The sequence below is a fragment of the Triturus cristatus genome, chromosome 1_2 (assembly GCF_964204655.1).
Source record: "Triturus cristatus chromosome 1_2, aTriCri1.1, whole genome shotgun sequence".
Taxonomy (NCBI): Eukaryota; Metazoa; Chordata; class Amphibia; order Caudata; family Salamandridae; genus Triturus; species Triturus cristatus.
Genome location: NC_140580.1, coordinates 899,516,745 through 899,540,455, shown reverse-complemented (window position 1 = coordinate 899,540,455; position 23,711 = coordinate 899,516,745). Strand labels below are relative to the sequence as shown.

Below are 23,711 nucleotides of genomic sequence, written 5' to 3'. Positions count from 1 at the left end.
TAGGGCAGCAAATGAAATCAATTTTCAATTCCTTTTGGCACCCTTTCCCTGCCCTCCCAAGAAAGCATGCTGTTTCATTCTGTACAGTGAAGATCTTTCCTATCAAAGTAATCCTACTGCTGGCCAAGGGTGATGCAGTATCTTCCTACGGATAAACAACACGTTTATCTCCTTATTGAAGCTAGAGTGATTATGTGTACTGTAAATATTGGTTTATTTCAGTTTTTCTGCCATGTGATATAGAATCTAAGGGGCAGATGAGTATACTCTGGGTATGGTAACATTAGGGCTTAGAATCAGAACATGAGAGCCCCTTGGTGTGGAAATCTTCAAGCTTGGAATTAAAAAATGGAAGGGCCTATGTCAGCATATGAGAGCCCCTTGGTATGAGGATATTCAAGCCTGGGATCAGAAAAATGCAAGGGCCTAAGTGTGGAAACACTGACACTTGGAAGCAAGAGTTCTTAGGTATGCAAAGACTAAGGACTGGGGCCAAAAACTCTGGGCTGCACGGTTTTGCAAAACTGAGGCTCGGGATCAAACATTTGGTATTTTTAGGCATTGACAATGCCTTCCTTTTCTGGAGCTATGGTCTTTAGAATGTCCCTTTGACAGCCTGCCTACTGCTATATTAGACCATCTTGCAGAACTAGAAGCTCTAGGAAAGCTATTAACACATTCGAGTGCACATATTAATCCCCTAGTACAACCTCCTGTAGTGTCAATAGAATGTCAGTCTTGGCCAGTACTCTTGGCTACTAAATCACCCTTACTACACAGCCTCCCTCCTAAATCATTGGTCAGACAGTTTTGATATTCACTCCACAGCAATGAGTTTTCATTTGTAACATGGTTTATGATGGAATGTAGACTGGATTCCCTGTGGGTTATTTTAGAAGAAAGATTCCAGATTGGGGGTCAGTTTTCTTATGGCATGCTTGGACTTTCTAGGCCTCTGCTATACCATTTTTGCCATGCATCTTTAATTTTATTTACCTGTCCTTGTTTTGTGCTCATTGTTGAGAAGGGGTGTATATTGTGCTAACTGTGATCATTTGCAGGGGATATGTAGTTTCAGGTGAATGATTGGTGTGATAGATAGTCTGGTGGAGATTAGGTAATGTTAGGTTACAGGGCTTTAAAGAGGAGAAGTTGTGATCCATGAAATGAAGTATCAGCCACTTGCAGAATTACAATAAGAGAGATTAAGGCAGACAGGCGTGAGACTGGGAGGAGGCTATGGTCAGAAATAGAAGGTATGCACAGGATGGAAAGTAAGAAGAGGGTCACTCTGGAAAGAGAAAGGATGGGAATCAAGACCTAAGTAGGGTAAGGCTAATTTTTTCATGCAGGATTTTTATGGAGGATATTTGGAGAAGGCTTTCTGAGATAGCAAGCAATCAGGTATGTAAGTTGTAGAAAGAAACAACATTATACATAGTGCACCATATCCAAATCAGTTAGTTTAAACATTAATAGCTCAGGTCTGCTGTTTGCCTAGCCTAGGGCAGCCCTTTTAAACTATATCACATACCTTACTTATGTTACCTATGTAATTTCAGACAGATCACTCTTTTGGAATACTCTAAAATTGTACTGATGCACAACTATTCCTAAATAGGGTGAATTGCCTGGTTACTTTCCAAATGAACAATATTTCCGTGATCACCAGTTATAAGACACTGCTTCCCAGTTCTTAAAGATACAAGTGACGTTCAACCTCGCAAGATCGAGCAGTGAAAGTCAGGGAAGATGTGCGCTCTTGAGACAGCAGCTGTGCTACATGGATACGAGTGCACCTGCTCTTTGCAGGTAGGTGTGGGTAGTCCACCGACCTCATATGTGATGCAGAGTGCTTTACTGAATGTGAATACTAGCAAGCATTACCCAGACTGCATTTCAATTAATGGTAGTGAACACTGGAACAGGTGCCGACAGAAGACTGAGATCACTTTCAGTGAACATATTAGGTTTACAAACAGGGGCTGATGATGAATATATTTTTGTATACACAGTGAATGCCCCCCTAGATATCAGACTGAAGACTTATGCGACTGAAACAGGAAATTCATACTGAATCAGGTTTTATCCAAGGAAGTGGAAATACAATAGACTTATTAAAACCTTTATACTTATCAGTGGTCCCAAAACCAACGAACAGAAAACTATCTATATTAAGAAGGAAACCTTGGAGAAGGTACCTATATTTACATATCCTGATTTACCGTTCAATAATACCAATAGATTGTAATCCCGGAAATCCACATATATCACATCTTTGGGGCTGCTTTCAGCTTTGCCTCTCCTTGGTCAATAAGCCAATTAAACAGATGATTATGGTTTACTATAGTAAATATATACAGGGCCGGACTGGCCGTAGTGGGCACGGGCGTTTTCCCGCTGGGCTGCCAGGGTGGGGGCCGTTTTTGTTACCAGGGGCCAGCAATATTGCCCCCCTGTAACAAAATCGCCCGAAATCCGCCCTAGCAAACAGCTCTGCCGCACCCCCCTCTTACCACTCCCCAGGGGCCAGCCGAGCAGTTTGCCAGGGCCGGTTTAAGTTCCCAGTCTGGCCCTGAATATATACATGGGTTAACCTATAGTGCAAGAGTTTAGGGTTTTTCGTCATACGACTCTAGTTTACAAATTGAAGGAAATAGATTCTGAAGGCATTTGTTGGATTTGTCTCACAGTACACCCCACCGAATCTGCCATGAAGAACTGGATCACGAGTAGCTAGAAAATTTGATGAAATTGGCACCAATGTTGTTATGGATTTATTTGATCCAATCCCATGGCTTGTTTGAATAGGGAAATCAACCTGGAGTCTTTAAAACTGGATGCCCTACATAGGATTTTAACACTAGGCTGCTGTGTGTTGTACCGTAAACTATGGAACATTCAGAAAATACATGTTTCGCTTAAAGGTTTATGGAGAGAAAAGGTCTGTGTTGGGAGACTGAAGAGGTCATTAAACTTTTGGTGAGATATACATTTTATATAAAGGCACCGGTTCACTGAAATTCCTTGTTTCAACTTTATATTGAAATATATTTTGAATGCATATCCCAAATTTCATCGGTGTATCAAAAGGAATCTCGAAGTTATAAAAGCTGAACAGCCAATACATGTTTCGTGACTATAAGTTGCTTCCTCAGGGCAAGAGTGTTATGTTATGTTATATGACTTTTGTATAGCGCAAATCACCTACAGGTCTCTAAGCGCTTCTAGAGAAAAGTGAGCCAGTCACTGGTGCAGAAGTAGAATAGCAGCGGCGGAGGCAGATGATTAAGTGGTGGTTGACGCCTCTTTAAATAGGAAAGTTTTTAAGTGCTTCCTAAAGGTGAGTAGAGCCGGTTCCCTGCGAAGATGTTCCAGCAGATCATTCCAGATCTGCGGGAGAAGAACAGAGAATGCTCTACCCCTCTTGGATTTAGAGATGTACCTGAGGGGAACTAACCTGCATGCCTCAGAAGATCGTAGAGTCCAGCCGGGTACGTATTTCTTCAAGCGATCTTTTATATACTTGGGTGCCTGGCCGTAGATTGCTTTGTGGGCAATGCATAGACCCATGAACTGCACTCTCTGTTTGATAGGGAGCCAATGTAGTTTATGTAGCAGAGGAGTAGCATGTGTCTTTCTAGGAAGTCCAAAAATAAGCCTGGCCGCATTGTTCTGTACCACCTGCAGTCTCCCAATGAGCATCTGAGGGAAGCCAATGTAAAGGGCATTCCCGTAATCCAACCTGGAGATGACAGTGGCGGAGACAATTGATTGTAGTGACGATGTTGACAGGAGAGGAGCAAGTTTCCACAGTTGCCTGAGTAGGCCAGTGCAGGTTCCCACAACCGTGGTGACCTGGCAAGACATGGATAGTTCAGAGTCAATTTTCAGGCCGAGGCTCTTTACGACCGGGACTGGTACCCGGCTACACCTAGTTCCGGAGGCCAGAAAAGATCACACCAGGGGCTGTTCCTTGTTGGAATGATAAGCACTTCGGTCTTATCCAGATTTAATTTTAAAGAATTGGCCGTCATCCAGTTTAGAGTAAACCTGAGCAACTTTTTGGCCGACTCCTGAGCCTGGCGGGAATTGTTAAGCCGGATAAGAAGTTGAGTGTCATCGGCGTAATTAAAAACCTGACAGTCCATATGAGTCAGGGTCTCCACCAGGGGTTGCAGATAGATATTAAAAAGAAGTGGAGATAATGCAGAGCCCTGGGGTACCCCACAGGTCAGAGAGCCCAGTGCAGATAACTGTTCACCCAGCTGGACTCTCTGGGTGCGGTCAGCAAGAAATGACTTTAGCCATTGATATGCTTGCCCGCTGATACCCAGATTGGTGAGACGGTTCAGCAGTATGTTATGGCTGACCGTATCGAATGCCGCTGACAGATTTAATAAAATCAGGGCACTCGGTTGTTTATCATCTGCCAAAACTCTGAGCTTGTCCAGAACAGCCATCATCACTAGCTCTGTGCTATGATGGGCTCTGAAACCCGCCTGTCTAGCTTGGAGTAGCTGGTGGTCCTCCAAATACTTAGAAAGTATCTTTAGAACATGCTGTTCCACCATCTTGGCTAGAAAGGGGAGCTGGGAGATGGGTCTGTAATTTTTAGGGTCAGGGTATCTGCACCAGGTTTTTTCAGCAGGGGCATGACCCTGGGTACTTTAAAAGTTTGTCGGTAGATGACCCATAACTAAAGTGTTGTTAAGTAAATCCAGGATCTGTTTCTATAGCCCTGGCAGGGCCATTTGAAAGATCCTTGGAGGACACGGGTCGACCCGGGAGCCTGATTTGGTGCAGTTTGCTAATGATGCTAAGGTGATTGAGTCAATCTTGGGGAGATTAGAAAGCTGACTGATGGAGCAAGGAGAGGGGTAGATCTTCTGGAGGGAGCTAGGATCGGTTGGTGTTCTAGCAATTTCCGAGATGATGTCTTTGACTTTCTGAAGGAAGAAATCCTTAAAGGCATTGCAGTCCAAAGATGTGATTGCGGATTTCTTCTCTGTTTTCTGACTGGGTTCTTTAAGAATAGTGAAAGTCTCTTTCTGTTTGTTTTCTGCCAGAGCAATCCTTCCCTCGTAATACTCCGCTTTCCTTGCCAAGATGTCTGATTTGTAGACGGAAAGAAGGATTTTATAGGCATTTAGCTCTGCAGGCGCATAGCTTTTTCGCCACCGTCTTTCAGCTTGGCAGAGATGCTGTTTTTCTCCCTTATTGGTTAATTGAACCATGGGGCCCCCTTTCCTTTATCTCTGACTTTTTCTTTCCGTATTGGTGCCACTATATCTATAGTTTGCTGTAGATGGGTCAGTAAGGCTTCACTTTCCTGGTCCAGATTGTTTATTTCTGTTCTAGGGGGCGGAATGGAGTGTAGGGTAGCTGTTAAGTGACCTGCCTCAATATTTTTCCAGATTCTGACCCTTCTCCATAGAGGTGGGGGCTGTGATAATTGGCTATCGCTTGGGACCCAGCATCTGAGCAGCGAGTGGTCAGACTAGGCGCAGGGGCTGATATCTGTAATCACTGCCCAAGGCTGCGAGGTCCAGATAAGATCAAGCGTGCGGCCTGGACATGGGTGGGACTGTTGACCAATTGCTGAAGGTCCATTGAGAGCATGGCGGTCTCAAATCGACCCGCTGCTGACTCTCTCTGTGTCTTATCCCAATGGTAGTTGAAATCCCCCACTACTAGAAGACGCTTGTATCTGGAACATAAATCAGTGATAAGTTCCAGAAAAAGCTCATTAAAGCTAGGGGTGGTCCTCGGGGGCCGAAAGACTACCATAAGTACAATGCAGGAAGATTTGAAGGAGATTTTTACCCCCAAGATGTCTGCATTATCGCAATGTTCTGCTGTTATTTTAGTGACCATTAGGCTCTTTTTAAAAAGAAACACCACCCCCCCTCCTCTAGTGTCCCCAGGTCTGTTTTGCCAGAAGGCATCAAACTCTATTGGGAGTGCTGCGATGAGGTCTGGGGCTGACCTGTCCCCTAACCACGTTTCTGTAAGTGCTAATATCACCATCTTGTAACAGAGAGAAGACCTCAATATGGTGCTTTTGTAGAGAGCGTGTGTTTAAAACCGCTACATTTAGACCCCCTGCTCTAGGGACACTGACATTACCCTGTGACATTGAATGAAATGGCATGGGCATGACATCAGTCCTCAATAAATGTTTGGCCCGCAGCATCGTGTGAGCATTTCCCTCTAAGGCGAGCTTGCTCGTGGCAAGGGTCCGAAGCATCTCTGCACTATAGACCAGCGGGGGGACAGGGGTACTGGCCCCTGGTCCCGGCCAGGCTCGGTCGGGCGCAGACGGGCTTGCCTTTGGCGCACCACCGCCGCGCCACTGGCGCGTCATCTGCGCGTCGGCCCCATCAGCTGGTTTTGAAGCTGCGGTGGGCGAATCAGTGAGGACGACTAGAGCGCGTCTAAAAATGGCGGCGTAAAATGTGCAGCCGGAAGTGAGTAAAACTCGAGAAAGCCGTAGCCATCAACCCGTGCTCCCTCCACTCAATCAGCACACTATAGCTGCGGTGGACCGGGGAGAGGTGATCGGCATGCGGCAAGTAGGTACAACAATTTAATTATGCCCCCAGACGTTTAAAACATGTTAACACAACAATGCAAATAGAATCAAGAAATGCTTTTTTAAAAATGGGCAAGTTAGTTCAAGTTAGTTCAAACGAGGATACCAAGAATCCCCCAAGCGCAGGGCCGTCAGCGCAACCTGCTTCCCGGCACTACCTGTGCTTCTCTAGCCTAAATGTAGGGCTCCCTCATCTTTACTGAGATGCTCTGACATACTTGAGTTTGCCATACTTGAATGGGGTGCGCTTTCCCTACAGGCCGCTCTGTTTATCCAGTGTGTTTAACTGTAATTTTACAACTGATCAGCTAGAGACTGTGAACAGTGTTTTGGGTGCTACTATTTTGTGGCAAGGACTGCGGCCCTCTGTATTCTAAGTTTAGTAGTGAACAGCAGCACATTCGCGGTCAGCTAGAGCGGCTCCCACTATGTGTGTAACATGGGTGCTCAATGTTGCAGATGCCTTTTTTGTGCAATGCTTTGTTTCTTTATTGATGATGATTAACATTGTTACATCTTTGAACATGTGCATGCATTTCAATATCATGCACCGCGCTCATTCGGAAGCCCCTGCACAGTTCAGCAGAAACCCTCAAACTCTTTCTTCTGTCAGTTTTCCCTCTCAACATATGTTGTCAACGTCGGTCTGTCCTCACGTTATTTTTGGTACCCTTTTTTACTCTCATTTTCCAGCAATTAGGCAAATGAGCCTTGTAAACTGAACAAAATAAAACTGAAAAACAAACAATAGTTTTTAAAAACTGTCTTCATAACCTGACTGTGTGACTGCTAATGTTAGAAACCACAGTCTTCTGCTCTGAAGCAACCACAAGCTGACGTTCAGCTTTACAAACAACTTAATAAATACTGAATAAATGATTATTAGAGTGCAACATCTTAATGTCTTTCCAATAATTGTTTTCATTGACTCTTTCTTATGTGGACATTCTATGGAATTTACTATTGTCATTGTACTGTATCATTTTGAATGCATTTATAAAATAAAAATTACTTGAAATCAAAACGAAATAATGAACAAACGAAAGGCAATAACTTTTACTTACTCATCTGCTTTCTTCACACTATAGCCAACACCTATATGAGGAAATAAAAGGATTATAATTAGTCAAAGCGATTCCCCTCTACGAAAGGTTTTCTTCGTCCTTTGTTGTCCCTTCCTCCTGTGTGTTCAGCTGTGGGGATCGAACTCAGGGGAGTGTTCTGGGTGCAGTAGGCTGGCAAGACAGAACCGCGTCTCCGGGACCCCACGGGTTCCCCCCATGAGCAGCTCAATCGGACAACCCAGTTGGATTGGCTCCATCATAAACCAAGACTGCCATTTCCAGATTGCAGTAGTTTGCTTAATAAACATGGTGTCCTGGTGACAGGAAGGCATGTGGCCACCCCACTGTATCCGGGACATGCCTCGTTGGTATATCCCCTAAGCTTTTTTTGACTTGTCCATATTGCACTGGCTCTGATACCCTGAACCTCAGCCACTTCCAGGCTCAAGATATCTCCTTTCGAAATCTGCCCGAGCATCAGGGGTCCTTATTCAGTGCCCTTTGGACCCAAAGCTGGGCTACCCAATGGCCATGTGGAGACCTCTATGTGGTAACCTATGGAAGCATGAGCATTACAGTCACCTTGTGCCCAGGCAGTAGTGTAGTAAAGGTGCAGCAGGCCCTCATGCGAACAAGTACATGCTCCCTCACAGCCCGATTACCATAGTAAAAAACAGTCATGGTTGGGGTACAGTACTGCCTTCAAATCCCTGACCCCTGGTGCCACTGCACTTGCTCCACTATTGGTAACTATGTCCCTTGTCAGAGACTACTAGCTTTTTTCCATATGGATTACTACTTAATCAGCCCATTAACCTTCACTGCTTCCAAGTTGTGTTATCCCATGTCCCACTGCTGCTGCTCCTCCAAATAGCCGGTACCCCGAAACTGCCCTTCTTTGTTGTCCTCTAGCTCGATCAAATAATTAGTACAGAGCCTAAGTATGTGAGTAGAGCTAATGTAGTGATAATCAGAAGAGAGATGGAAGACAAGGCACAACAAGTAAGATAAATGGGAGGCAGAATGTGTGAGAGTAACCTATCTGGAGGAGAAAAAGCTACACAGTGATTGAGATGGTAAACGGTCATAGACACACAGGCATGCTAACGACTGAAGGTCCGACAGGTGTTCGTATCACGAGACAGTCCAGCGGCACGTTCTGCAGAACGAGGAAGTCAAGAATGAGAGAATGAACGCAACATGAAGACATATGAAAAGTGACAGAGGTGGTTCTTGGACACAGATAGTTGACTGATAGGAAGTGCCAGGCTAGGAAAGCCCCAGCGGAGAGTGACACATTACAGGCGCCACAGATGAGAGGGTCACACCACAGAAGTCTCAGCAGAGAGCGCAACACTACAGAAGTCCCAGGGAGAGTGTCACACTACACAGGTCCTAGCTGGGGGTGCCACTGTGTAGAAATCCCTGAAGAGGAGAGACAGCCACATTACAGGAGACCATCAAATGAGTGGCACATTACATAGGTGCTAGCTGGGAGTGCCACTCTGTAGAAAGCCCTGAAGAGAAGAGACAACCACAGTACAGGCGACCTTGAAGTGAGTGCCACACTACATAGGTGCTAGCTAGGAGTGCCACTCTGTAGAAAACCCTGAAGAGAAGAGACAGCCACAGTACAGGTGACCTTGAAGGGAGTGCCACACTACATAGGTGCCAGCTGGAGTGCCACTCTACAGGTAGCCAAGTTGAGTCTGCCCTCGCCACAACTGCCACAGCCTGGAGGGCCACAACACAGAAGCCCCAGCCGTCTGTGACCACTATAGGATGCCCAGCAGGGTGTGCCACTCTATAGAAACCTCAGCAGAGAGTGCCCCTCTACAGAAGCTCCAGGGTAGACCGTGGTACTATTGCCCTCACACTGCCCCAAGCCAGAGCGAGCTGTTGAAAGTCGATTTTGGTGATGGCCAGCATCAGTGCCAGCCGATGATGACAGGCCTTTCCAGGTGAGGCCAGCATGCGCATGTTTTCTCACCTCTCTTCTGCCGCTTCCGGGTGACGAGGACCACGATGGTGAGGAGGAGGATGAAGAGGAGAAGCGTTGCCAGGATGTAGCCCAGCTGTTGGAAAAAGTGGCTGCGGTGCTCCGGAATGATGACGTTGATCACTTTATGCTCGTTTCCCACACTCGAATCTGGAGAAAGACAAGTAAGAGAGAACTCAGGTGTGTTCATTGTAGAGCAGTGTGACTTTACGCATAAGGTGTTCAAGCTATACATTGTACGGCACTGAGAAGAAACAGGATCGAGAAAGAGGGAAAAAGAGACACATGGAATGGATGGGATATAAGGAAGGGAGGATCGGGCGGGATGGGAAAGTGCATGCAGAGGGACAGAAATAGCGAACGAAATGTTATGATGTTGGCCTCCATAGCACTTATGATGTCTCAAAGCTGTTTTCTAAGCGCTGCAGGAAACAGAAGGGGGAAGGATGGAATAGGAGAAAGAGACAGAGGAAACATTGTGTTCTGTCATGTTATCTGCTCTAAAAACACCACGACGAACAAGAATATGAGTGGGAGAATAAAGTGGAAGAGGGAAAGAAAACGTGTGGGAGAGGGAGGAAGGAAACAGTAGATAATAAATCGTGTTGCTGCTTGTTAAGAGCTTTGCACAACTAAGAATTATAGATTGTAGTTTGTCTCTACTTCTCTGGCCATTGATTTAGCTTCAGATTGCGCAATGCGAAACTTCCTTATTTTTAATGTACAGACTAGTATAGCAGAAAGCTTTATATATTTTTTTCGGAATTTTATATAGCACGAACTTGACCGGATTAAGTGATTTGCCCACAATCACAGGATGTTGAGCGTCCCTGCCGCAACTCGAGTCGAAGCCGGTTCCCCCGCTTGGAGGGCGACTGCTCTAGCCGTCAGGCTAGATCCTCTCCCCCAGTATACATGTTTCCCAGATCCATGTACGATGAGCTGCCCCAGTCTACGTTTTTTTCTAGGAATTCTGGGATGCGTAGGCTTTGTTTTATAATGGAATAAACAAGACTGCATGTCTCAGAATTCAAAGGATAAAAAACCCGGACTAGAGTAGTTAGTCACACATGGACCTGAAAACCTTTGCAGGGCTGCTGTCTCCTTAAGCGTTACTGCACAAGTAGTGTACTTAAATTGCATCACAAGCGTGCTATTGCCACAAGAAAGGATAATTGTATATGCGTTGGACCAGATGTACAAAGTAATTTAGTGGGTACAAACCCTGAGATTCAGTAAATCACAGGGTTTGCAACCCCTACATGTCTTTTAGCATGTTCTAAACCCATTTTGTGATACGGTAAATGCTAACTGAATCCCAATATGGGTATAGAAATAGATCGCAATTTGTAAAGAGCATGTTTAGGGCATCAAGTGTGATTCAGAATGCTGCGTATCAATGATTTGTGATCAGAATTTGTTTCAAACCATTGATAGGTTACTGACTCTTCAAAGGAGGTGGTAACCAGTTAAATACAAGGAAGGAACCACCGTGGAACTCGTTTGCTTTTGCGAATGTAAAAACCACTTTAAATCTTAAGCTTAAAAAAATTAAAAAATTGAATACAGTATTTTCTATTAAGTAAAACCTGTTGCATGTAAAAAACAGCATTTGCAATGCAATAGGTCTCGCATTCAGGAGAGTTTGAGCCATTAGCATTGTAAATGACAATGCTAATTATTTATGGTTTGTTTTGAAAACAGATACATAAAAGGCATTGTCATTTATAATTCCAATATATTAAACACTCGCAAAAACGAGACCTATTGCATTGCCCGTGCTATAAAGATTTTTTTTTAAAGCGTTAGGAGAGAGCGTGTTCTGCCTGCAACAGCAGGCAGGACAAAGGTATTTGAGAAAATAGAGCTCGGAGGCTGTAACTAAAGGCTACGGTTTAACAACACACGTAACACGGGTGTCCTCATGGGAGGTTACAAAATTAGACAAAACGGTACTAAGGAAGGACTACTAAGCCTATTAACCAATGAAAAGCCACCGTTTACAGTGGACAATGACACAAGCCAAGGAAAAATATGGGCAGAGAGTGGGCGGAGCTTCAAGTCCATACCTGAATACAGCATGCCTCGCAAAGCAGCGCATGCGCTGCCTAGGCTGTGCCTAAAAAAGGCTTAATTTAAATATAATCACAGCCATGGTAGTCTGCTGACCATTCATGTGATGGCATCCAAACCAAGAGGGTCACTTTTTGTGACCTACCTCATGAATAGTAATTAGGCAGGTCCAATTATGCTCCACTTTGAATGGTGATTTTGCAAACTGACTTAATAGCACATAGATCAGGTCACAATATCAAAATCAATTTCCAAATTCTCAAAACATTGGTGTACAATTTGCAACTACTATTTGCTAATCAACTCTTTTTACATCTGGCATATAATTCCTTTTTTTTCCAGAGGAAAGCTAAATTAGAGGGAAATGTACCCATTACCACTGGATTTATTATTGTAGCCTACATGAGGACCTTAGTCTGAAGTGAAATAAAAACTTTAAAAAACATGGGCGTATTTTATTATCTCAAACTTCTGTTGAATGTCTGATAAAGAAGATAGAATGTAATGACAAATTGAGGAAGAAATCTTTTTTTGTTCAGAGCTTGATTCCTGCAGCTCCAGTGAACTTGTAATCTATATTTTTTTCTAACCCCATGACCACAAAAAGCAAAGTAAATGTGTCATTGCACTCTTTGCTGGAAGCTAACATCCTAGAAGAGGATACTTCCGGTTTTGGGCGGCAGGTTTTCCTGTTGTGACATTGCAATGCAATATCATAGGGAAGCAAACCACTCCCAGTAATGGTCGCAAGTAGACTCTCGGGAAACATGCAGTAAGACATTAAAACACATAATAACTGCTAGGAGCCTTCCAGTGAGGTAACAAAAACAAAGGGAGACCTCTTGCACAGCACTGAGGAGGCCACAAACGAACAATTACTCTGCCACTCGCTGCTTTCAACCACCTCATCTTTGCAACCTACTCCCAAAATATCAGCAGGTTTTCCAGTGATACAATTAGGTTAAAATAAATCAACAGATTCTGCACTTAGAGAGAGATCAGGGCACTTCAAACATAGTTTTGCTGTTATTTACAAGATGGAGGGTGAGGCTAGTGGCTCAAAAAGTACAAATTCTCTGTGACGTGGACAACCCTAGGGCACAGACATAGTGATAGGAGCCTATTAAAAATGACAGTGATCAAAACTGCTAACTTTGCCTATAACAAAATCAATTTGAAATGCAACAATTGACCTAAGCTCTCATTCCTCCATTATGTTTACCCTTTACCAATGTATCAAACCCCTTTCTCACCTGCACCTCTGTCATTCTCACTTCTATATTTCCCAGTTTTACTTCCTCCCCATCCTAATCTCATCCCTCTCCCAGTTTCCTTCTTAACTCCATGTCTATACTCCTATTACATACATTTCTTCCTGCTTTCCCTTCACATCCAAATCAATGTCTCTTATTATCATGCCTCTACCATGTTCCCTCACACCTCCACTTCCTGTTCTCTATCTATGAAAGACAGCTTTGCCCACTCCTCTATTTCTCTCAATTACTTTGTACCTCCATCTCTCAATAGTTCACTCTGTCTGTGCCAATTTGCTGCTTACCTCCAACTCTATAGCTTTAATTCTCCAAAGTTTATTGCTGCCTATCCCACACTCACCTCAATCTCTCCCAGGTTCACTTGACCCCAACTCTTGTTCTCCACTCCATCCTTCCATTTGCCTTCCCCCTTTACACTATATGATCTCTAATTTCTATACCATTCATTCTCCCTTTCACATTCAATCCTATCTTTGACCATTAAATACCTCTATCCGTTCAGTTCATCTCTTACTTCCAGCCCCATTCCTCTCATTCCCTCACTATCATCACTCAGTGGTACTTCACCACCACCTCTACCTCGGAAATGTTCTCTCTTCTGTAATCCCAGTTTTCCAACTACTCCTCCCTTAACTTTTACTTCTTTTATTTCCTCACATGCATTTTCTAGCTTCCTGATTTCCTCTTACTTTTATCCTCTCTTCTTGAATTCCACAATAAGCTAAAGACCAGACTTTTGGAGTAGTCCAACTTGGTACTTGGCATAACTAGACTCACACCTACTCAGCACCAGGATACAATTCCCAATTTTTCTTTCAGCTCAAGCTACTATTTCTTCTCTCACTTCTCTCTATTGTAAGTTCTATGTTTTTCACCTTTCCCTTTCCATTGCACCACTGATCGAGTTACATCGATGACCATCCAGTTTGAACTCGTTATCCACTTTGCAATGGAAATCTCTCTCTCTCTTTTTTGCCACCCACTCTAGCACTGTCTCTCGGCCATGGTTTCCTACTCTTGCTCCATTTGCCATTCCTCATCCTTATAGCTTACTCTTTCTATCCTTCTATCTCTCACTTCCTTCTTTCAACTCATGTGTTCTCTTCCTGTGACTTTATTTCTGTGTATGCGTTTTCCTGACTGATTCATTTCTTGTTATTTCTTCCCAGTCTTGAATTCTTGGTTATTTTTTTCTACTTTTTCATTCTATCACCCTCTTTCATTCTCATTCTAGTTTTTTCCGCCATTTACATTTTCTCATTGTTCGATATATTCCATTCCCTTTTTTTCCTTCACCTCTCTCTTTTTTTCCTTTTTCTTATACCCTACCTTTCCATGCCCTCCATTGTTCCTTGTCCTTCACTGTTCCTTTGCTTTACTGTCCTTTCTTTTTCACTCATATTTTTTTAGGCTGTCTTTTTCACCATGCCCAGTCCTACCTCCACTTCAGCCCCACTCCCTTGGTTCTGTCAGGTCTGCCTCTTCAGTACGACACTTAAGACTGTTTGCCTAAGTGCTGAGATCACAGGTAGGGAGAATAGGGTTCACTACAGTTCTTGCACTGGAATGCAATAGCAACGGGAGCAACAGAGCAAGAGTCTTTCTCAAAAAACGCATACAGCACAGGCAGGAGAAGTTAAAGAATACTCACACTTACAGGAAGTAACTCATAAATAGAGGCAGTGCAACCTTTATTCACTCACCCACAACAGGTACCAGTGAGGCATCAGCACTGTAATGACACAACTATGAGTACCACAATGCACATTGATGTTGGCTAAACATTTATGGCTAGCTGGAGGTTTCCCATTTGACACGGTGCTGTGTGGATGTGTATACATTGTTATGTACATGTGTATTTGTACTTGTGGTATACTGTTCTATTAAACATGCCAGGAACTATTCCTATAATGTGACAGCCATAGCAAGCAGTAAATCTCCGAGTGTCATCAGATGCTGTTCACTTATGCATTTTAGGTTGCTTCTGTTCAATCAGGCACCATGCTCTGGAAGCTGCAATATACAGATTTCTGTGATACCTACAGTGTCAGATATGCTTTTCCAAGTTCATATATTTTGTTTTACTGATGGGTGTAATTCACGTTATGGTGAGTGCCAGGGCTCCCTTTAAATAAGATGTTATAAGTACTCGTCTATTGTCTGTCATTCAGGGGGCTCCCTCAGCACAGTACCCTGGCGTGACAGCGCCTGACTGAGTCCGAAGGGGGGCCTTGATATAGTTTGCAGAGGGGAGCCCTCAAGTTTTGTTACGCTAGTGTCCAGTGGTTAGGTCAGAGGCTCAGCACATGGGCACTGGAGTAGCAGCGTCAAGAAAATGGAACTAGCTTCTAGTATGCACAGCACACTCTTGCTGGAGATGGGCTATTAGTTGAATTGGTAGAGCCCATCTCTCCTCATTATATTACGGTGCATCAGTCGGTAGTTTGTAGAGGCTGGTAGTTTATTATGTGGGCAATTTTTATCTTATATGTATAAGGCAATTTTATTGTTTGTTTGCATTTTTGTGGTATACAAACCAGGGCTTAATTTGTAAAAAAATTAAGTGCCAGGGCTCTGACCGGGAGTCCACTGCAGCTTGCACTACCCATCGTCACCAAAACCACTACTAACCATCTCTCTCGAATGTAAATGCGACAGTTCAGATTATTCCAGGTCCCCAAAGCTAAAGGAATGGCTGGGGAGGCAGGTATGAGTAATTTTTTCATGTCTATTGTTTTCCTAAACAACTGTTATACTGCTCATCTCTAAATTAGATGAGCAGCGGCACCTTGTGGCAGACTGCCCTAAGTGTGGTGTTGAAAATTAGGTGCCGGTGCCGAGCACGGGAAACCAATTAAGTGCCGGTGCTCAGCACCGGAAATCTCCGGCTCAAATTAAGCACTGATACAAACTATTCTTCTCTATATATATATTTTCCAACCCCTTACACTTTATATGTTGCTCTGCATAACATGCTGCTGTTTGTTGGGATCCTATTAAATGAACGCCTTTTGAACCTTGGATATTGTTTATGACTGTCTGCTCTCATGATGGGGTAGAACATTGTATTATGTGTAATCAATTGCAAATTAGAACAGCATCTTATTCTCATGCATGTCATTTTATGATTTTATGGGGACCTCTATGGAGTTCCATAATCATAAATAAAAATAAACTTGAAACTTTAAACTCCTTAGAGACCCCAGCTCCTTCCCCTGATTGGGAAACAGGGAAGGGGTCAATCCAGTTCAGCCTCTTTCAACCTCCTCAGCTGAACAGCTCGAGTCTTCATATGTTTTGTGCATTTTTATTTTTGTTCAAATATCTTTGTGCATTTTAAGTTTAGTCTGCTAGATTAGCATAAAGGGCCCATGGAAGCACCTCCATGATGCATTGCTGCTGGTATTCTTTTCCATCCATACAGCAAATAGGTCTCTCTCTCTCTCTCTCTCTCTCTCTCTCTCTCTCTCTCTCTCTCTCTCTCTCTCTCTCTCTCTCTCTCTCTCTCTCTCTCTCTCTCTCTCTCTCTCTCTCTCTCTCTCTCTCTCTCTCTCTCTCTCTCTCTCTCTCTCTCTCTCTCTCTCTCTCTCTCTCTCTCTCTCTCTCTCTCTCTCTCTCTCTCTCTCTCTCTCTCTCTCTCTCTCTCTCTCTCTCTCTCTCTCTCTCTCTCTCTCTCTCTCCCAACCCCTCTCTCTCTCTCTCTCTCTCTCTCTGTCCATGCAAGCTTGAAGTTGCTTTTTAAATATTCCTTTGCAGCATGCCTGCAGCCCTCCTCTGACATGTTAGGCGTGCGTCCCCCCACAATGCAGGCCTTCCGTTGCTCCCCTGGAACTCCCTCTACAAAACCTGAAGTCCGCCTTATAACGTGGTAGCATCCAGCAAAGACTGCAGAACTTGATGAACAAACCAGCTGGGTCTCGGGAAGTCAGGACATGCAGGGTGCAAGAAATGAAAATAACTTATTGACTTGAGTCTGCCTCCAGCAGGAAACAGTATTTTGAGATCATAAATAATATACCAATTTAACCCTCTCAGGAGTACACAAAATGGGCTCGTTGATACAACTACAACCATGAAAAATTTCGGACGGATATCACCAAAAACCTTTTAAAACCCCTCCGAAAAAATCCACAAGCCTGCCCAAACAAACAAGTACCTAACATGGTTAACCAGCAACACGTCTATCTCTTATTCGTTTTCTAAAATTGTACTTAGTCATTCTTTAGATGTTTGCCAATCGTGTTTTCTTTCGAAAGGCATGTATATTTGGAAATAGGATATACTATCCCAGTCTTTTCATATCCCCTGGCCGCCCTCGAAAAACATTCCCAAAACTCAGAGGGGTTAATTTTTTCTTTGGACTCGCACAACTGTATGGCTGTTACAAATATAAGAACCTTCAAGTCCACTCAGGCCTCTTTAATGAAGATGGAGGACAGCCCCTCCCCCCTCCGAGGGCCCTGAATCCAGCACAGGCCTTTTAAAATGTGCATATTCTTTGCCTTACTCCAATAAAAGGTATTACACCTCCATAAAATCTATTTCATCCAAAATTCCAACAAAGAATTGCAGTCATTTGCTGCAGATGTTAATTGTATGTTTTACTTTAACTGTTTCAGGCTGATGAAAAGGTGGCTGAAATTGAAAACAAATGGACACAGATTATGTTTTTTTTAAAATCAGGCCACCAGATGTCTAACCTGTGTTACAGAGTTTTACGAAAAAATTGTGAGTAAATCAGATTGACTCTGCGAGAAACAGTCAGTCCTGCTCCAGTTCCTGGGCCATAATACAGTTTAGGATTTGTTTTTTGAGTCCCTTTTTTGTTTTTCGCTTTAGACTAGTGAAACTGGAATTTTCCACAGTAGACGCATGTTAAAAACTGTTTCCTTCTTTTAATTGCTCGTTTCGTACATGTTGTTGGTTTAGGCAGACGTCTGGCAGGATTGTGGGTTCCCGACTCGTTTGGGGGCCAAGGCCGGAGTCCTGACGGGCGCGCCACCTCAGTGGGGCAGGTGCCGTGTCTGGGCGCTATCTAGCCTCAGCTGCTCGGCTTTTTCCACTGCTTCGTGGCCGGCTCTGCAAACCTCTGCTCAGCAGCGCACCAGGCATCTCTCGCTGCACACATGGGAGGCCGGCTCTTGGCTAATGGAGGATAACATAAAGTGTGTATTTGTAAAGCGCACGGTCACCTTGCAGGCATCTTGGCGCTGAATAACAGATGTTTGTTGTACTCATTGTTACTCATTTTATTGACCCCAGATGGATGATAGGCTGAGTGGACCCGCTGGGATTTGAACCTGTGACCATGAGGCAGGGCGGCTCTTCCGCAATGGCAGAGGAGTGTCACCACATTGACGCAGAGCCAGCAGCAAAAAACAAAAAACAATATTTCATGTTCGTTTTATTTTTAAGACGTTGGCTCAGCCAGCGTGTACACGGAGGGGCGGGGCCGAGGCATGGGAGGGGGAGGAGGAGTGCTATGTGCACTCCCTTAGTGCTCATGTGTGTGTGGCCGGCAGTCTCAGGCTGACCAAAACACACATGTATTGAATAGCCGGGTTAGAGAAACCCCACAGACTCCCTGACCTGAGCGGAGCGTCTTTCCAGCCCGCTCAGTCCAAACCCCGCTCTGATTGGATAGGGAGTCTGTGACATAGTCACAGTGTTTGCTGGGACAAGAAAGTCCCAGCACCGAGACACGACGAGGGAGGTTGCCGGCAGCAGGCAAGTTTAACTTTTTTATTTAGTTGTATTATTATTACAGATAGTCCCTCGTTCCCCTCCCCCGTGCTCCCCCACATGTCCCCTCCCCCTGCCTAACACTTTTTGTATGTGGCAGCCGCCACTGCCATGAGGTCAAACACAGGCCCCGAAAGTGGGCGCATTTTAGTCCACTCTTAAGCCATCAGACCGGGTTGAGATGTATATAATAAATTGGAATGAAGAGAGATACTGTGCCTTCAAAGACACTTAAAGTCAATCTCTCTCTCTCTCCACCCGACAAAGGGTCCCTCTCTCCTTTCTTTTTCTCTCTGCCTCCATCAGAAATTCTCAGTCTCTCTTCAGCCACTGCAATATGTGCAAAACGCAGCCTTAATTTGTTAAGAAAACAACGTAAGTACCAGAGCCCTAAGTATATTCATGGGAGGAGAGTGCAGCTTGCTCACACTGTATGGTTGCCAAACGCAGTGTCACCATTAACTACTAACCAATACACTAAAGCAAATGTGGCAATCTGAATTTCTCCATATTGCAGTGTCATGCTGGACACGTTCTAGTGTATCAGCAGGAACTTAGTTTGCCAGCCACGCACTCGAGGGCTGCACACACTAGCACCCCACACCCATCTACCACAGGCGTCACAAGTGATGTGAGCCTGCTAATAAAAGGGCCCGGATGCCCGTGCTCTTGGCCAGTTAACCAGTATACCCACGGTGTTGGTGTCTATCATTTAGTAGCATGTGGGCCTAGGGCCCACAACACTGCATTGGCGACGATGGGTTCTGACCCCATGCCGTGCAGCCCAAGAGGTCACCCTGTGATTGAGGATATCGGGATCCGTACTGCTTCCTGCTTGTGGAAGTGGGCCCAAGTAGCGCTATGAGCGCAACGCCGATGTCGGAGGCATCCGGACCCTCAAGGTGAGGCTTGCAGCGCTGCCCATCTACCAGTGCAATCTTCAAGAAGAGACGTGGGACGGAAAGAAAAGGCCCTGCGGAGCTCTCTGCAGCACCCGCCAGCCGTCCCTCTGCTCCGGGTGCCAAGGCCATCATCTGCACGAGCCTTGCTGCTGTACAAGCCTAAAGTGGTCACTGCCACAAATAAGGAGTGCCACCACTACCCTTGCACAGAGCGGCAAAAGAGTCAGTGGCCCTGCTCCCAGGGTCGAGAGGAGCCTGCAGTGCCCCTGCGACCTCGCCCAAGCAGCGGCACCAAGGAAAAGAGAAAAGAGCCCGCTGCGCTTTTATGCTTGCATGCGTACACCTCGCCGTTGTCAGCCGCTGTGAAAGTGTGGCACCTCACTTGCGTGCTGTCCACTGCACGGTGCATGAAGGAGGTACAGCAGTCCAGCATGAAGTGCTCCTGCCGGTATCCGTCTGCTGCACCTCACCAGCAGTAGAAAGGAGCACAGCGTGGCCCCAGCATCAGGGAGGCTGCCGTGGTGGAAGTACCCAGGCTTTGATGGGAGTACCCGTCTGCAGGGGTGAGGAGCGTAGATTGGCCTGCATCCGATTCTACACCCAGGAGCGTCACCTCACACACACTGAGTGTCCCTCCCCCACACGGGCACCTCCAGCAATCAGGAAAAGCTGCCATGGCTTCCCTGTAATCGCCTGCAGCGCCACCTAGTTGCTATTGGGAGGTACTGTACAGAAATAAAAAGACAGTAATTTTGCAAGGAAACAGCCAGCATCACTGTTAAGGCTGCAATGGCCTAAAGTGAAAGTAAAGACAGCACTGCGAGGGCACTCCAACTAAGCCCCGCGGCAACACCAAACATGAGAAAAGAAACAGGCAGGCCGTGCACAAAGTGCAGCACGCACTAGAGACAAATCACCAAGGAAAGTAGAGATTGCCCTGCCCCTGTGGGCTGCTTATCATTTTGAAGGGGGAGACTGTGAACACCAGCCTGGCGAGAGCCCCAGGAAGCGCAAAGCTACCCCAGCTACGAGAAGCGTCAAGTGGCCAAGCAAGGTCCAGCAAACGTAATGGGACCGAAGTATCCAACAATGCCCCCACAAAAGGCTGCACCATTCTCCCCCACCAGACCCAGATACCTGCTGCACTGAAAGAAGTTTCCCAGCAGTGTACGGAAAGTTCATGAAGGGTGAGAAGAGTGTCATGCACACCCCGAAGCAGCTCTCTGCTGCCTCTGGCAGGAAAGCAGAACAATCATACAGAGAGCCTGGTTGCCTTCTAGGCACCCAACATTCCCCCAGAGAAGAGAGAGGAGGAAATGTCTAGCGTGGCTCGAATGTAGGAGGGAGAGCCTCCATCTCCATACCACTAGCACAAGCCCGCAGTTGGCCAAAAACTGCCAAGAGTGCCCCACCACTGCCGTAAGACTGCATCGTACATCGGCCCATTACCAGCAGGAGGAAAGCTCCACATCCCCAAGTGGCAAGCTGCCCCCACTGCAAAAGGAAGAGAACATGGCACAACGCCACATCATGAAGGAAGAGAAGAGTAATAATCCTGTCACCCTTCAGAACCAGACGAACACAAGTGTGCTGGAGGGCTCACCAAGGGGAGAAGAATGAGGACTCGTACCACTACTAGACAAGAGTGCAAAGGCAGACACAAGACAGCCACCGACGTGGAGCGACATCCCTGGAGACAGTTCAATGGGAGAACCAAAAGTAAGCCACAGGAAGCGCGAACCACGTCTCTCCCCAACACGTTCTAGTGTGACCGTCAATTCCCGAGCATCGGACAGCATCCCTGATTGTGACCGCAGAAGCCATGGGAGAAGAACAGCCAGCAAAGATACTGAGCTAAGTGGCTGCGAAGTCCCTCCAGTCCAGTCATCCTCACTCCAGGCGATTCATCACCATCTGTCGTCCAGGTCTAATGGCAACCCCAACATCATTACCATGTGCATCACCCAATCCAGGGGAGGAGCAGTTCATCACCAAGAGGGAGCCTTGCACCTGCAAAGCACCAAGAAACTTAGGCACTCCTATCGAAGTGAGAGACCAAGTGTCCAGGGGCTATCTGACATCCCATCTGCCCCTGTGTTCTGTTGGAAAGTACACAACCATTAAATCACCTACCCTGGCAGTTGCACGAACAACATCATTGGATCCCGTCAGTGATCCTGCAGAGGCCCCTAGGTGGCCCACAAGCAGAACTGCACAGTCCATGGGGTATCATGGCAGCCACGCATAAGGGCCTCAAGGACATTCCTGCACCCAGGGATCCTGGTGCGAGACAGGTTCTGGAAGCAGCTCCACCGACAAGGTACTGGGGCTTCAAAGGATAATGTCCTAAGCATCATTCACGCCATCACAGTCCTGGCAGATTGGTCATCCTAGTGCCATCAAGAGAAGACTCTGTAGCAGAACTCCACCAACACTCCTAATGCACCATGTTTGAGTTGTCTGACACTAACAGCGTCACCACAAGAGCACACAGGTCCATCCAATAGTATTTTTTTATTATTTTTATTTATAGAGTTTTATATAGCGTGGACTAGACCCGATAAGGTCATCAGAGCGCTTTACAAAAGTTACATCATAAGAAAAGTTGCACGCTAGTCACATATAAATGAGTATCTAAGAAGAGATCGTATATGTTTGATAGTTCTTGTTGAAGGTCATGATTGTGTTAGTCATTCTCTATTAGAGATCAGCACGGCTCTTGGTTGATGAGTAGCTTCTGGTTGGTATCAACCATCAGGGCTGGGATCAGGAGAGTTTTATTCATCAGAAGTAGTTTGACTTCATTTTTGAATGAGGCTGTGGAGGTGTTCATTCTGATTGCTTGGGGCAGGGCGTTCCATATCCTCATAGCGGCCAAGGTTTCAGATTGCTATGTGTGACAATTTCATAATTTCAGTGTAATTAAGAGTGACATTTCATTGGCTATGAGTGACACTTTCTCAGTTGCAAAATCAAGCAATGAAGACAAGGGAAACATATAAATACCGGAAATTACACCCATTTGAGCAACGAGAAATTATAAGAAAATCTTAAAACTGCAGCAAAGCACCAGAAATGCAAGGGGACTGTGGGACCTGACTGTACCAAACAGGATGTAAGAGGCCATACTGCCAGTAAATGAGCCTCAACTTCTATAATGCTACCCCCCCACACACACAAAAGCAGAATAGATCTCCCATGGGTGGACTTAAGCAGAACCACATGCCTCATCCTCCCTCTTTATGAACTGATCAAACTGTGCTGGGAAGCCCCAGCACGAACCAACACAAACAGTGTATCCACCTCCTGTACCAAGTGACACTCAAAGAAAGCCATCTTCTGACACAAATGTCACCTCATTAGGAGGGTTTGTGTACTGTGTATTTGTTATGACAGAAGAGACAGCCTTACCTTTCCTGTACCTCTGCAGAGCTACCCCTACAGTGGAAGCAGAGTGCAGTTGTAGGGAGCCAAAGTAAAAAACAACTATTACAAATTATATATCAAAAGCGTTAAGACTGAAAGATATTACCTTGAAATAAATGCTTTTAAATATTTATTTTTTCCGAAAATAATGCATTTTTTAAACAAATAGTTAAAAACAACGATAATTCTAAATATGTTTTGCCGTATTGTCAGTTGAATTTACCTTGCTTTTCATCCTGGAAACATGTCACTTTCTTTGTATTTTGTTTCAATTATAAAAATTAATCGTTTTTTATGTTTACAGACAAGTTGAGAACAGAGAAAGTGAAATGATGAGTTTCCTTTTTTAATTGGATATTCATGAATGCATGTATGGGAACACATTCCAAAAGACGATAAATGGAAGGTCACATAATCCTCTCTACTGGAGCCTCATTTTCTGACTGTTTTACGTGAAGACAGTGTACTGTCAAGTCAATGTATGCGCACGCGCTGCATTCAAATGCCCTAGCATCTACGACATGGGCACATTAGCAAGCAAGTTCACGTGCTACTTGCTTCTTACAAATAATCTTTACAGTCTTTGCGAACACGTACAACCATAGCCGTCTCTGCCCTAGCCGTTTTTTAAGCATA

General features: G+C 45.1%; 1 protein-coding gene across 1 annotated transcript in view; it reads right to left on the bottom strand.

The window, feature by feature from the left end:
• Positions 1–23,711, bottom strand: part of MXRA8 (matrix remodeling associated 8) — a 127,291-nt gene that overhangs the window by 21,122 nt on the left and 82,458 nt on the right. Inside the window, exons 5-6 of the mRNA XM_085609589.1 lie at positions 9,650–9,808; positions 7,660–7,690 (exon numbers count right to left, since the gene is read on the bottom strand). Of these exons, the coding sequence (XP_085465715.1) occupies positions 7,660–7,690; positions 9,650–9,808 (190 nt within the window). The remainder of the gene's footprint in view (positions 1–7,659; positions 7,691–9,649; positions 9,809–23,711) is intronic.